The sequence below is a fragment of the Pelophylax lessonae genome (assembly GCF_965119305.1).
Source record: "Pelophylax lessonae genome assembly, chromosome: 2".
Classification (NCBI taxonomy): Eukaryota; Metazoa; Chordata; class Amphibia; order Anura; family Ranidae; genus Pelophylax; species Pelophylax lessonae.
The window spans coordinates 560,453,622-560,467,915 of record NC_138769.1 but is presented as its reverse complement, the minus strand read 5'-3'; the positions used below and the strand labels follow the sequence as shown (position 1 = coordinate 560,467,915).

At 44.4% G+C, this 14,294-nt stretch overlaps 1 protein-coding gene across 1 annotated transcript in view; it reads left to right on the top strand.

Moving 5' to 3' along the window:
• COQ10A (coenzyme Q10A) overlaps nucleotides 1–14,294 on the top strand; it is a 69,037-nt gene that overhangs the window by 47,507 nt on the left and 7,236 nt on the right. Inside the window, exon 4 of the mRNA XM_082245886.1 lies at nucleotides 5,287–5,388. Coding sequence (XP_082102012.1) covers nucleotides 5,287–5,388 — 102 coding nt within the window. The remainder of the gene's footprint in view (nucleotides 1–5,286; nucleotides 5,389–14,294) is intronic.

Sequence of the window (14,294 nt, the reverse complement as noted above, 5' to 3'; positions counted from 1 at the left end):
GATTTTGGCCTCGCAGACCACTCAACTGGAACAACTTGAGTTGGAGGCATCAGTGTCTTTTGCAGAGGATCCGACTCCTGAATTGTTCTCAGGCATGTCACAGATTAGGAGAGAGCTCAGGCTCCATTACACCTCATTGGTCCAGTCTGATGCACAACGTCTGGCTGCCAAAGTGTTTGGATTAGACGATAAAAAATGTTAAAAAATGCTAGCCCATTTAGTAGTAGAACCTTCCTATCAAACTGTGATTTCTGGGATTCAGTCTCCCGTGGGGGGACTATGTTACAGACCCAGAGGGCATCCTAAGGGCATGCCATCCATTCTACAATATGCTGTATCAGGATTCCCCTCTGGACCCGAATAGGTCCCTGCTGGATTTCCTGGGAGACGTACAATTGCCGCTTTTGTCTGCCGAGGATAGGGAGGTATTTAACAAACCCCTATCACTCTTGGAGATTGGGGCTGCTATCCGATCCTTCCTAAATCCCCAGGGCCAAATGGTCTGCTGGGAGAGTGGTACAAAGCTTATATGGCCCGATTGGACCCTAGGTTACAAAAACTTTTTGCTCATTGTTTGGAGGTTGGACAATTACCAGATAGTATGTATCAGGCAGATATTGTGCTATGTATCAGGCAGATATTGTGCTATTGCCCAAGTCTGGCAAAGATTTGATGCAATGCTCTTCCTATAGACTGATATCACTTCCGGATTACAACTTAAAGATCCTCACTAAAGCCCTAACCAACAGCACGTGTTACCATCAATTATCAACATTGACCAAAACTGGGTTTATGCCTGGCAAATCCACTGGTATTAATATCCGCAGGGTTTTAACACATCTCCAGCTTCAGCCCGAAGAGAATGCCTCAAGTCTGGAAGCCTTTGATATCAAAAAGGCTTTTGACACAGTCTGATGGGGTTACTCGATGCAGGTGTTAGAGCTTTTTGGTTTCGGCCCTGTCTTTCGGAAGTGGATTGAGATATAAAACAAAGTCCCTGTAGCTAGCAGAAGCTGAATGGCATGTTGTCATCTCCCTTTCAGGAGACGAGGCAGGGGTGCTCTTTCCCCTGCTTTGTTTGCGCTGGCCATGGAACCGTTGGCGGAGGCATTGAGAGCCTCCGATAAGGTAGCCGGGATTCGTGTGGGCTCCATTGTAGACAAGGTAGCGCTCCTATGCAGATTTAAATTTCTTTCTACGGGACCCTGGCCCTTCACTTTCAGGAGCACTATGGATCTTGGACTGCTTTGCAGCCCTTCCGGGTCTACATACTAATTGGGGTAAATCCCTTGTGTTACCGATTTTGTTAAAGGGGCTAAAAGGTTGGGTGACCCCAATTCTCCTTTGCAATGGGACGACTATTAAATATTTAGGGATCAATATTTCTCCCAACACTAAAGATTTTAGACATCCTAATTTGTCCCTAGCTTTTCAGTGGTGTAAACGGCGATTGAAAGCCTGGACACATCTCCCTTTATCCCTAATCGGGAGAAATAATTTAATTAAAATTAAAATCCTTCCAGTTCTATTATACAGCCTTAGGCACGCGCCAGAGTGGCTACTAAAATCATTTTTAAACCATTTATATTCACGTATAGGCTCCTTCTTATGGCAATCCCAAACCGCTAGATTTAGTAGGTACGTTTTTTTGCAGACCTTGGACGCAAGGGGGCTTGGCTTGCCCAGACCTTCATACCTACTATTTGGCAGCCATGCTTACCCACGCTCATAACTGGCTTATCTCTGATGACACAAATGCCTCAGTTGTATTAGAAGCTGGGCATTCAGGACTCGATGAGACCCTCCGTAATCTCTTCTACAAGGGTCTGAGAGTCTCTCGCCCGCCCCTTATAGCCACTGTGAGGGCAGTTATTTTTTGGGTTCTATTATAGGAGGCGTTATTAGTAGTTTTATGTATTAGCCCGGGGAATGCCCAAGGCTATGTTTTGTACCTATAAATCTTAATTTTTTTTTCAATAAAAAGAAATGTTAAAGGGAGGGATTTCCACACATCTACAAATGGAGTCACAGTGGCAGATGTGCAAATGAAGTCACAGCCAAGCAGTGTTTGTCGGCAAAAACATTTAGTCATAACTTTCGTCAGCAGCTTTTTTCAAGTAACTAAAAACTAAACTAAAATCACCCCATATTTTCGTCAATTGAAAAACTATTGGATGTACACTACCGAAAATTATTTTTTTTTTTTTTGGATCATTTGTTAAGATCCACATTCGTAACTTCGGATGCATTTATATATGTTCTGTTCCATTTGTTCGGATGCATTTGTATCTGTTCCGTTTCATTTGTTTAGATGCGGCATTCGTTACTTTGGATTCATTCATATTCATTATGTTCCATTTGTTGAGAGATGGCATTCGTTACTTCGGGCTTGGACCCTTCGTTCATTGACATTCATTGGTGGTCGTATTCACAATCAACAAAAAACTGTGCCACTGGCCCAACCTTTCTGGACTGTGGATGGAATGCAGTCTGACAAAGAAAAACACACAAGGGAATAAGGGACGAGCACATTGGCCAGAGATAACACACTGCCCATCTGAAAATTGAATGAATCCGAATATATCCGAAAGTAATACAAATGCATTCATCAACTATTTCTTTATATTCAGCGGTAACGAATAGTCGAAAAAAACAAAAATATGAAAATAAAATTATCCAAATGTAATCGATTAGTTAAACTCGTAGGTTAAATTGTTTTTTGCTCTTTCGGATTTTCGTTCTTTTTTTTTTTTTTTTTTTTTTTTTCGTTTGGGCAAGTTATTTTTGTACGCTTTCGTCAGGAGTCTTTTGTTCATTCGGATGCTCCAGACTGAACGAATATGCTGGATTTTGTCTGAAAACAAATATGTAACAAAGGCTCCATTCACACCTGAGCGTATCGTTTTCAAGTGGGTTTTTTTTTGGGCCTTTTTCAGGAGTTTTTGTAGGTGTTTGGAGGCAGGCATTGACATCTAGCAAAAACGCTGGTAATCTACCAAAAAAGAAGCTCATGTACTCTTGAGCTTCTGGCATTTTGCTTCAAGCGACAAAACGCTCATATGTGAACAGGGGCCATTGAAATGAATGGGATTTTGCTTGTTGGGCGTTTTTGAGACTTCAAAAATGAGCGTTTTTGCAAGCTGAAAAACGCTCCGGTGTGAACAGGGCCGAAACAAATTGCACATGTCTACAAACTATGAGAAAAATCAATTCCCATTTTCCTCAATTAATGGAAACCAAACAAAAATGTGAGGGGGGGGGGAGGGGACAGTTACCCGTGTGAACTTTCCGTTTCTTCTGCGCTTCGCCTGTAAAACCCGTGAAAGTTTCTCCTCCCAGCATGCAAGGTAGCGACCGTAGCATGCTTAGCACTGTGCATCACTACAGGCCTCCTCAGATGGCCATCAAGAGAACTGTGCAACATTTACAGGCCTCCTCAGACCAACATCCAGAGCATTGTGCATTACAGGCCTCTTCAGACCACTAAAAAGGGGAAAAAAAACAAAAGAAAGGAGGGGTGCACAGACCTAGTGCATTATCCTAAAAACTATAATTTAATGTAGAAAAGGGTAAGTATTATACTCCCAATATTACAATTGTATAAAAGCTCATCACAAAGTACAGCATCAAGAATCCTCGCAGAGTACGAATGTGACATTCAGTCCATAGTCCAACAATCGATAAACAAGGAGATAAAAATCCACTTGGCTTACACTTTTCGAGGTTGTTCCTCTTCCACAGAGACTTACCACTGTCCAGCGCACTGAGTGCATTACAGGCCTCCTCAGACCACTGTCCAGAGCAGTGTGTGCATTACAGGCCTTCTTAGACTACTGTGCAGCATTACAGGCCTCTTCAGACGACCATCCAGAGTGTCTGTGTAGTTTGTTCAAACCTTCTTCCTTTTTGTTTTTTTTTTACTCCAGGAGTATAGGAGTTTGGAAATTCTAGAGAAATTCTTAAATAATGCATTACAATTTAACTAAACCCATTAGATTTTAGTAGACAACAATGTAGGATATTTTATTTGACTAAAATGTACTGTAGATTTTAGTCGACTAAATACGACTAAAACAATTCAGATGCCTAAAATACAACGAAAACTGAAATGGCATTTTAGCCAAAAGACTCGGACTAAATTTAAATCTATATTTGACGCAAAAAATTAACATTGCAGCCAAGAGCTGGGACCTGCACAAGATTGTGTTGTGCTTGCACCTGCTGGGGACAATTATTTGCCAGGGAAAGACTCCTCAAAACAGGAATGAATGGTAACCATACTGTTGACATTTACTGGTTGAATTTTGTGTATAACTAAACTCCTGGCAGACAATTATTTGGGAATCTATTTTGTATATAATATTGGTAACATAAATTTGGCGTTTAAGGTATATTGCTATCATAGAATACTGTTATTAGGTTACATTGGTGTGTGGAAGGTCTGAATATTTATATTTGGTACATGCAGACGCAACTTTGCTGTTGTGTGATACCCTCTTCTCTACTCTTCATAAATCTAAATTAGTCACTGCCAGGCTGGATACACTCCAGATAGTTAGTTAGTTTTTTTTTTTTCTTTTAAAGGTTAAGGTAGATTTCAAGGTCACAAGACATGCGAAGAGAACATATTACTAAAGATTACTTCAGGCCAGGAAAGTTACAGCTGGGAAATACTCATACTTTAAACAAAATGTCCAGCCAGCCAGGAAGGGAGAAATAAACTCCCATCATAAACCTGGACAGAAAAATGTTTTTTAACGGTACAGTAGGGGAAGGCTGGAAACCCCACCAGCTTTGTTTGAAAATTTTACCTAATTTCCGGTCTTGTAAATTAGGTGCCGTTGGGATAAAAAGTAGGACAAAATCTGTTATGGAGCCCTGGATAGCAGTAAATACCTAACTGGTTCTAATCCTTACCTTCCTACTCTGTCCAAAACTAAGCAAGAAATGGCTGGGCATGCACGTAAAGCAAGTAAACCTACAGGCTGCTAATCAAAAAATCATCCTTTACTCAGGTAAATGTAACCATTACAATAGAAAAGTAATCCCACAAATGCCTGAAAAATAACTTTTTCATTAGTGATTTTATGAGCTCATCTGTGATTACTTCTTGTCCTCTTTGATCTGAGCACTGGAGGGGGGCAGCGGCACTCACAGAATCAACAGGTATTTTCAACATATAAAAGAGGCACACACTCTTATTAAATTTTATTGGGTGACTGTTTTTAAATGTTCCTATTGCCTAGATGAATACCACAAATAATTATTTTTTTTTTTTTTTTATAGGCTATCTGTACAGATGGTCGACTTTTCAACCATTTGGAAACCATTTGGCGCTTTAGTCCTGGCATCCCTGGCTATCCTCGTACCTGCACTGTAGACTTCTCGGTATGTTATGTTTTTTATAGTTCTAATCTTAATGAACTGTATAACACTACAACATCTCCAAATTAATGGCTATACACTTCCCAATCCTACCCCTAATTCCATAGGCCATTGTAATCTTCTTTTTGAGGACCGAACCATTTAGGGCAACCCAAGGGGCATGATAACAAGTTTTTGATGTCAAACATTTGCTCACAAAGGTTCTTCAACTGTAAGACAGAAAACCGATCCAACTCTCCTCATTGGTAGAGGGCAGCAAGCCAAAAGATCTGTAGCAAATGCATGAAGACTTGCACAAGATGCCACCAATGCCATTTTTTTGGAGGCCACACAGACCTTGATAAAGGGGTCCTCAGTGGCTCCAAAATGCTGTTGGTGGTATGTTGTGTAAGCAAAGTTTTGCACTACTTGCTACAGATCTTTTGTGTGCTGGCATCTATCTTTGATTGTGTCTGCAGTGCCACTGATTCTGCACCCCCACCCTTCCTTTATGACCTGTGCGAATATGTGCAGTGGGGATTCTTTTATTTTTTTTCTTCTCATGCAAGCACACCACTTCTTACCATTGGACAAGTTGTATGTGCTGGGGCCAAATTTCTTTCCCTTCTTTGGTATGAATTCTCCATATATTCCTGAAAGTTCTTAGGATAAGAAAAAAATAAATAAATGCACATATTTTTGCAGGGAAAAAATATGTGCATTTATTTATTTATTTTGACGAGCATAGCATTGTACCAGCAGCTGCAGGGGCTTTGTCAGGCCCTTGCAGACACTTCCTCCAGCTTGCTTGCCCTATCGCCATACAGGTAGTCAATTACAAAGCTGGAGGAAGTGTCAATGAACTACGCAGCCGCCTTGCCGCTATCAGCAGCCTTGCAGTTCATTGAAAACTGCAAGCAGTCTGCTGTGGTGGAAGATTGGACCTGTAGTTAATTCGTTCACAAATTGCTGTTAATTAATGACAAGGTTGCATGGAGAGGATCCCCAGCTTTCACGAGAGGGGCCAGACCTGGAGCATGTTACACATTACATCCTAAATATAGGTGTAATGTGTTACATGCTCCAAAAGATGAATCTATCCTTTTAATATGACTATCCTCCAAAACCCTGGTGCCCAACCTGCGGCCCTTTGGCACTTTTTGTACAGCCCTCGTGGCCCCTGAGGACATTAATTTGTGTTTCCTTATTGCCCTGTTATGGCAGTGATTTTTAGTCTCATTTAATTCATGTAAGTCTCAACTCCTATATCATTTTCACAGTATCTGACACTTACCTGTAGCATATCTGCAGTCCCCGACCATCTCTTGTATTGCATCCATAGTCTCTGAGCATCTCCTGTATTATGTCCACAGTCTCAAAACCTCTCTTGTATCATCCCAATAGTCTTTTTTACTTTATCCGTTTGTGTCTGACGCTGAATATTCACTGAATTTTATGTGTGGCCCTTTGTAGATCTTGAGGGATGCACTTGAGCCCCCCCATATCAACGAAGTTGACCACTACTGTTCTAAAAGAATCCTCTCTAGAGTACAGTGTTTGGGGGTACAGTGTTAGCTGTAAATACAGAAGAAAAAAGATTTGGAGTACTAAATTCAGTTGTTTTCAAAATAAACAAATGATATTGCCAGCATCTAGGCAGCTTCTAGGGTGCATTACCAGCAAGAGAAAGGAAGTCCTGTTTTCACTATGAGGTGCTTTAGTTAGACCTCATATAGATTAAGGTGTTCAGTGCTGGAGACCTCGCTTACAAAAATATATATATTTTTTTCTCGTTCTTCAAAGAATGCCAGATTTTGAGACCATTGGGTTCTACTGCAATATACATGTGAATTTGGACACTGACAAACCAAAAACAGTGACTTGCCCAGAAAACTCCTCCCACTCCCAGCATGCCTCAGTTTTTTGCTAGTGTTTAGGATTGTTGTCTTGTCTACTTTTCAAAAATTGAATTGAGTTTCAAAGCTTTTCTAAGTAATGCATTGCTCAGCAATTAAAAAAAAAAAAAAAAAAAGAAAAGCAGCCTTTCTCTCCTCCCTTCCAGGACGGCCAACATGTGAGAGATGGTGGCTCCCCCCCAACAGGAAACAATCCAATTGATCAGCTTTTAAAAGGCCCACCCTTCCCCTTGTCCCTCCAGTTTAGATTGTGTTTCTCCCACAGCGAAACGTTTATTTTCTCTGACCCGAAACAAGTGGGTGTGGATGGGTCCCCCTGTAAGCCAGATTTGGTCGGGCCAATGAAAGGCTTCTCCCTACCTGCCGCATCCTAGGCTTCTTACAGGTTGCCACAAAAGCCCCTTGCAGTCGTTCCTATGGGTGGTTCTGTATGATTCTCTATGCCTGGGCCTGACATTTTGCAGGAGTCTCCTCCGCTCTTCTTTGGATCGCAGTGTCTTAGGATTTTCAAAAAGCCCGCTGCAACCGTGCCTCAAGCCTTGCTTTGATGACCGGAACTTACGTTCGGAGTCGGGACATGCGCAGTGGGTTCAGGAAGAGGATATCCGGACATTTGTTCCTAGACTTCCAGGTCATCAGCAACTTCAGATCATACGCGGTCTTTCGTATCTGATTTTTCTCGGACATACTGCATACACATTAAACGAACATTGGTCGTCTGGGGACGGACGATAAAAATTTTGGTGTTGGTTTTTTTTCGTTGATTTTCTACTAGTGTGTACCCCACTTAAGGTGCTACCCCGGCCCGGTAATTGAAGCCACGGATTTGCAGCCTGCTGTAGGGGGAGACTCTTACATCAGGGAACTGGCGCCCTCTTGTGGTGGTTGGAGCTGCAACAAGCTGTTACTGATGGCACTGAGGGTTTCCCACTGCCTGTTCTCACTGCTTGGAGGTTGAAGATGTTGAGGGCTTAATCCGGTGCACTGTCCTTACCGGTGAGTGGACCGGGAGTGTGGGGCAGGTGGTCGGAACAGCCTCAGTTCCATTTACAACCCCACAAGGATCAAAAAAGTTTTTTTTTTTTTTTTAATTTTAATTCATCTTTTATTCTCTCCCTGTCATTCCACAAAGCTGAAGACCCCTTTCACACGGGCTGTCTGATCAGGTCCGCCTGTCTGTTTTTCAGGTGGACCTGATCAGACCCTCTCCCTATGGAGTGGCGGGATGTCCGCTGACAACTGCAGCCATCCAATCATGTCTGTCAAAAACAGACAGCTGGTGGTCCTAAATTCCATCTGTCTGACGGATCGAATCAGAAGGCATCGGATTGAAATGGACTGCCCCATAGAGGAGAGCGGGACTGTGTCCCTGTTTGTTCTGCATAGTGGAGCGGACAAGACCTGTCATCCACCTGGTCAGCGGGGATAAGCGGAGAAATCCCCGGTGAGCAAGTGGATTCCGCTTAGCGGAGGTGCACGTGTGAAAGGGTCCTAAGGTGGCATGAGTTACTGGATCTCCTATCGCTTCCAACTTGCTGCACTCTCCTTCCCTAGTGAGCCACTGCCCATCACACCATCAAGCCAAGTACACACGGGCCAAATGCCGGGCAACATCAGCTAGTTCATGAAAAACTGGCCGCCATTCAGCCCATGTGTATGGAGAGAGAGAGAGAGAGAGCCAAGCGCCGATCTAAGTGTAGCACAGCAGTAATTTTAATGACACACAATAAAATCGTTACTCACAAGAGGTCCATAAAAGCAGGCATTGGTAAAATCAGTGAGGGGAAGGTCTCTGGGGTCACATCCGAGGTGGAAGATCCAGTCAGGCGGTAGCGCTGTGATGAGGGAGGACAGCCGATGGCCTCATGTCGGAGGCGGGAGACGTGCAGGTCCTCTGTGGTGGTGGAGCAGCGTGGGACCGCCGGTCGGATGGCTGTGACGTCACTTCCGGAGACAGCAGGGAATCAAACGGCGACGCGTTGCGGAGCTCCGCTCCTTCTTCAGGCCGTGCAGGGGCCATTTTGAATGTGGTATTTATGCCCATAGTCCGGGACAAGAACTACAGTGGCTCAGGAGGGACGAATTTGGGAAGGGCGAACCAGCAATGGGATTAGTATCTACATAAAGAGTGGTGGAGGCTAGAGAAGTGAGGAGGGAGCTGTATGGGGAGGGGAGGGGGGAAGGGGGGGGGAGGGGAGGGGGTGGAGGAATGGCGGGGGGGGGGGAGGGAAAAAGAAGAAGGGGGAGGGAAAAATGTGCTGACTTGACTGGATGTTTTAGTATTGGGGCCAATAACAGTGTAACACTACAGGATGAATGTTCATGGTATGGGGAGTAGTGTGTATGAAGGGACTAGATTATCTTTTTGGACTGAAACGGTCCGTGCGGTAAGATCGCACATGTATGGATATATACAGTAAGGACAATTGATATGAAAAAGAAGTAATAAATAAATATGTGAAGGGTGTAGTCAGGGAATGTTTGGACTGGTGCAACATGATTGGATTGATTTTGTGACATGTATGGACCTACGCATGAAGGCACGAATGGAGGGGGGGGGAAAATGTGTGCGTGCGTGAATGCGTATTATTGCACGCATGTTCGCAAGCATGTGTATATGCGCGCTACCACATATACACAAACACACAACAACACACTAACACACTCACACCCATAGGAAGTTGGTGTGCCAGTGTGTGAACGGGTGTCGTGCGGGGCATATATGGAGGAAGGTCATACTATGAATCGGATAGTGGTAACGAAACTATGTGGGCAAGGTTAACTAATATATGGGTACTTACTTTGGTGTTGGCTTGATATGAAGAAGCATATGTCGGGAGGGTACAAAGAGATCTCTGGAAGAACCTGGGCAGAAAATGATCATGTTAGTATACCACAAGAAATATTACTTAGGGAGATGGGCTACAGCAGCACATTGATTTCAATTTCTTCGTTCAGGCCCCCAGGCGAGAGCGTTTCAAGGGAGTAAATCCAGAAGGTTTCCCTCTGGCACAACCGCTTGAAACGCTCTGTCCTGGGCAAGGTATTAGGAATTTACTCAATTACCCACACCTTGAGTCCGGAGGGAGATTGGTTGTGGAACTCTGCAAAGTGTCTGGGGACACTGTGTTTGTCCTTCCCTTTTTCGACCAGCCGACGATGCTCACCAAATCGTTTCCTAAGGGGTCTTATGGTGCGGCCTACATAGAATAGTCCACATGGGCAGGTTAGGCAGTATATGACATTCTGTGGAACAGTTGTAGAATTGTTTAATTTGGTGTTTTTTGCCTTTCACAGTGAACTCTGTCTGTCCGTGTTTAACATGGGCGCAATTGAGGCACAAGGGTTTGCGGCACTGGAACATCCCTATGAGCGGGATGAGGCAGATGGTGGTGGTGGTGTGGGGGGTGGCTGATTTGAGTTTGCTCGGGGCAATGAGATTTTTGATGTTTGAGGATTTTCTGTAGGAGACTTTGGGAGCAGAAGGGATGGTGGATTTTAAATGGGGGTCCTCTGATAAGATGGACCAGTGTTTTCGTAAGATCTTTTCCATTTGTCTGTGTTTAGTATGGAACTGTGTGGTAAATCGTAGGGGTTGGGGCAATGAGTTCTTTGAGTGGGGTGGGGCCTGGGGAGCGCTAGAGTCATATTGTAGCAGGTATTCTGAGTGGGCTTGTTGGACCAGGGATTCGGGGTACCCTTTATCTAGGAATTTTTGGGTTAAGAGGGCACTTTGTTCGCAGTAGTCCTGTTGTTTGGTGCAATTGCGTTTTAGACAGCAGAATTGACTCTTTGGGATGTTAGAGATCCACCTGGGATGGTGGCAACTGTGGTAATGTAAGAATGAGTTTCCAGCGGTGGGTTTTGTGTAATTTTTGGCTACAATGTTGCCATCTTCATGATATAGGGTAAGATCTAAAAATGCCAATTGAGCCGAATCGCATACAGAGGTGAAGGATAAATTGAAAGGATTTAGGTTGCAATGTTGTACAAATTGGGTAAAGGTGGATTGGGGACCGTCCCAGATGACAATGATGTCATCTATGTACCGGCCATAAAAAATGATGTGAGGGGTGAAAGGGTTGTTCTGCCAGATGTATTGGGCTTCCCAGAAACCCATGGTGAGGTTGGCATAGCTGGGTGCAAAATTGGCCCCCATCGCTGTGCCAGTGACTTGGAGATAGAAGTCTCCGTTAAACTCAAAATAGTTCTGGGTGAGGCAGAATTTGGTGGCATCTAGGATGAATAGTGCTTGCTGGGGGTGGATCGTGGGGTCTGCGGATAGGAAGTGAGATGGCCCTGAGTCCAACCTGATGGGGAATGGAGGTGTAGAGGGGATTAACATCCAGGGAAGCCCACATGTAAGTGGGTTCCCAGGAATAGTGACTGAGGAGGTCGAGTAGGTATGATCCGTCTCTGATGTATGAGGGAAGGCCTTGTGCTAATGGTTGCAGCAATTGATCAATGTATTGGGAAAAAGGGCTGTTGATGCTGTAACCATTAGCACAAACAAACTTTTGTGAGATACTGTGTGTGGGCTTAACAAAAAGTAGGACATGTTGCTTTGTTGTGCAGAACATTCTGGTACACTGTAATACATTGCAGTGTGCTGGGTTGCATACCAATGCCATTGAAGTAAAATCAATACAGTTAACAAGTGATGCAGTTCTTTTTATTAACGCATGAGCTGTAGTGTGAATGTTTCCTTTACTACCCTAAGTAAGCGCCTAGGTAAGAAGACACAGACTACGGTCTACAGGGGGCTCCAAGTACTGTACAACAAGTTCCAAAGGGCTGCAGGTTTGGCATTGGGGGGTAGAACTCTGTGTTCTGCTGTCCTAGACCAATATGTAATGTTTAGGAATTTTATTTTCCGTTTATACATTTTAAATAAGTGTTTGGTATTCCCCTGTGCACTTTTAGCCCCTGGTCACACCATTTACAAATTGTAGTAGCATCTAACGTGTTTCTATGGAAGTGTCTTAATAGGTACGATTTGAAAAGTATTTCGTGTATTACTTTTTCAGGACTTCAGCACGATTACATTGCCATAGACTAGAATGTAACTTGTGCTGCAAATCATACCTGTGTCTATATCGGCACTACTTGAGCCTGAAATGTTAACCCTTTGGTAGTTAACTTTTTTTTGTTCATAACATCCTTGTGGTTGAAGTCAGGCTTTAAATCGTACCTGGTGTGACCGCAGGCTAAATGTGTTATATTTCTACCTGGTCATTTCTGTTAGGCGATTTGGAATTCATTGGTCATAGGTTGAAAGGTTCACTGCAATCAGAATTGCAAATTAAGCAATTCTGCCTAACCAGGGCTTCAGATTTTCTTAAAGTTTTACTGTTGGGTACCAGTCCTTCCAGCTCCTTTTTGCCAGTCATCTGGTAATCTAGGTTTGCCTTTTGTTTGTAAGGAGGAATGGTTAATTCTAAACGCAACCACTTCAGGCTTTTTCTTTTATGCAGAATGTCAGACCAAAGATGTTCTCCCAGCCACTAGTCCCGTTCAAAACTGCTTTAGAAGGTTTAATCTGGTTATATATTGAGCAGAACGGGAGGAAGTTATATGTCACAGGCTTCATGAAGCAAAACCGCCCTCTGCACAGTGACGGCTGGTGCTTAAAATTTTTTTTTGAGGGGGGGGGGGGGGGGGGGTGACGCAAACAGAAAAACGTAATAGGCATTGCTTTGCGGCAAAAAACGCGATAAATAGCGTGACTTTAAGGTCACACAAGTGTGAAAGGGGCCTTCAGTAATCAAGGTACAGTGTGCCCCCTTCAATGCAGAGTGACCACGGCGTGCCCCCTTCAATGCAGAGTGACCACGGCGTGCCCCCTTCAATGCAGAGTGACCACGGCGTGCCCCCTTCAATGCAGAGTGACCACGGCGTGCCCCCTTCAATGTACAGTGACCACGGTGTGCCCCCCCCACCACCGCCGGACTCGAGTCCGCAGTCACGCACAGTGACAGGAGAGAGAGGAGGGAGGAACTGAGTCTGAGGCAGCGGCTGCATTGAATCACTTACCTCCTGATCTCTCACGATGACCGGACAGCACTGACTCTGCTGCTGACGGTGGGACTAGGGATACTCGGGACCAGCGGCGGCTCTCGGCTTCACTTCCAGCGGCTTCTTCTGCTCCCGCAGCGGGCGGCTTCTTCTGAGGTGACCCGCGGCGCGTCTCCTTCCGCTCCCGCCTCCTCCTCGGCCAATGGCAAGGGGTTTGCCTTGCGGCCAATCAGGAAGCGCATATCGGGACGCACTTCCTGATTGGCCAGGAGGAGGATCGGTGTGACAATAGCAAATTTTCCTTCGCTATTGTCACACAATGGGTGGAGTCGGGACACACTGCTCTGCGCCCCCGCTCCACCCTTTGCATCGCCCTTTTAGAGCCTCTGGCTCTAATCAGGTGATTGGAAAAAAAAATCCCATTGTACTCCATGCGTCCGGCGCCCCTGCATGTAGATTAGGGGGCCGGACGCATGGATGTGGGGGCGGCGCCCCTGCGCCCTCAACACACCAGCCGCCACTGCCTCTGCATGTGAATAGAGCAGTGTGCAATTTTGTTGCATTGGACAACAGAGAAATCAGAATAAATGATAAATCTACAATACAACTCATTTTTGGAGTATTTTCTGGATAGCATTAGCAGTTTTAGCAGATTAGTGCCGCTTGTTTCCTGGAACTGCTTTTTATTGAGGTCTATATTTTATGCTAGTAGCTAGAGCTGCACGATTAATCGTAACAGAATCGAGATCGCGATTCACTCCCCCTGACGATCTTAACATGACACTTGCTCGATTCTTTACATCGCTGTGAGGGAGCAGCTGTCAAAAAAAAAAAAAAGAGCCTCCCGCAAAAGCCTATCAGCATTAGTCTCCCACTGAACTGTAAACACAAATGATTACATTGTATCTTTTCTTTCCCTCTGCCGGAGGAAGGAAGTTTAACCTCTTAAAGACTAAACCTTTTTCCTACACTTGTTGCTTGCAAGTTAAAATCAGTTTA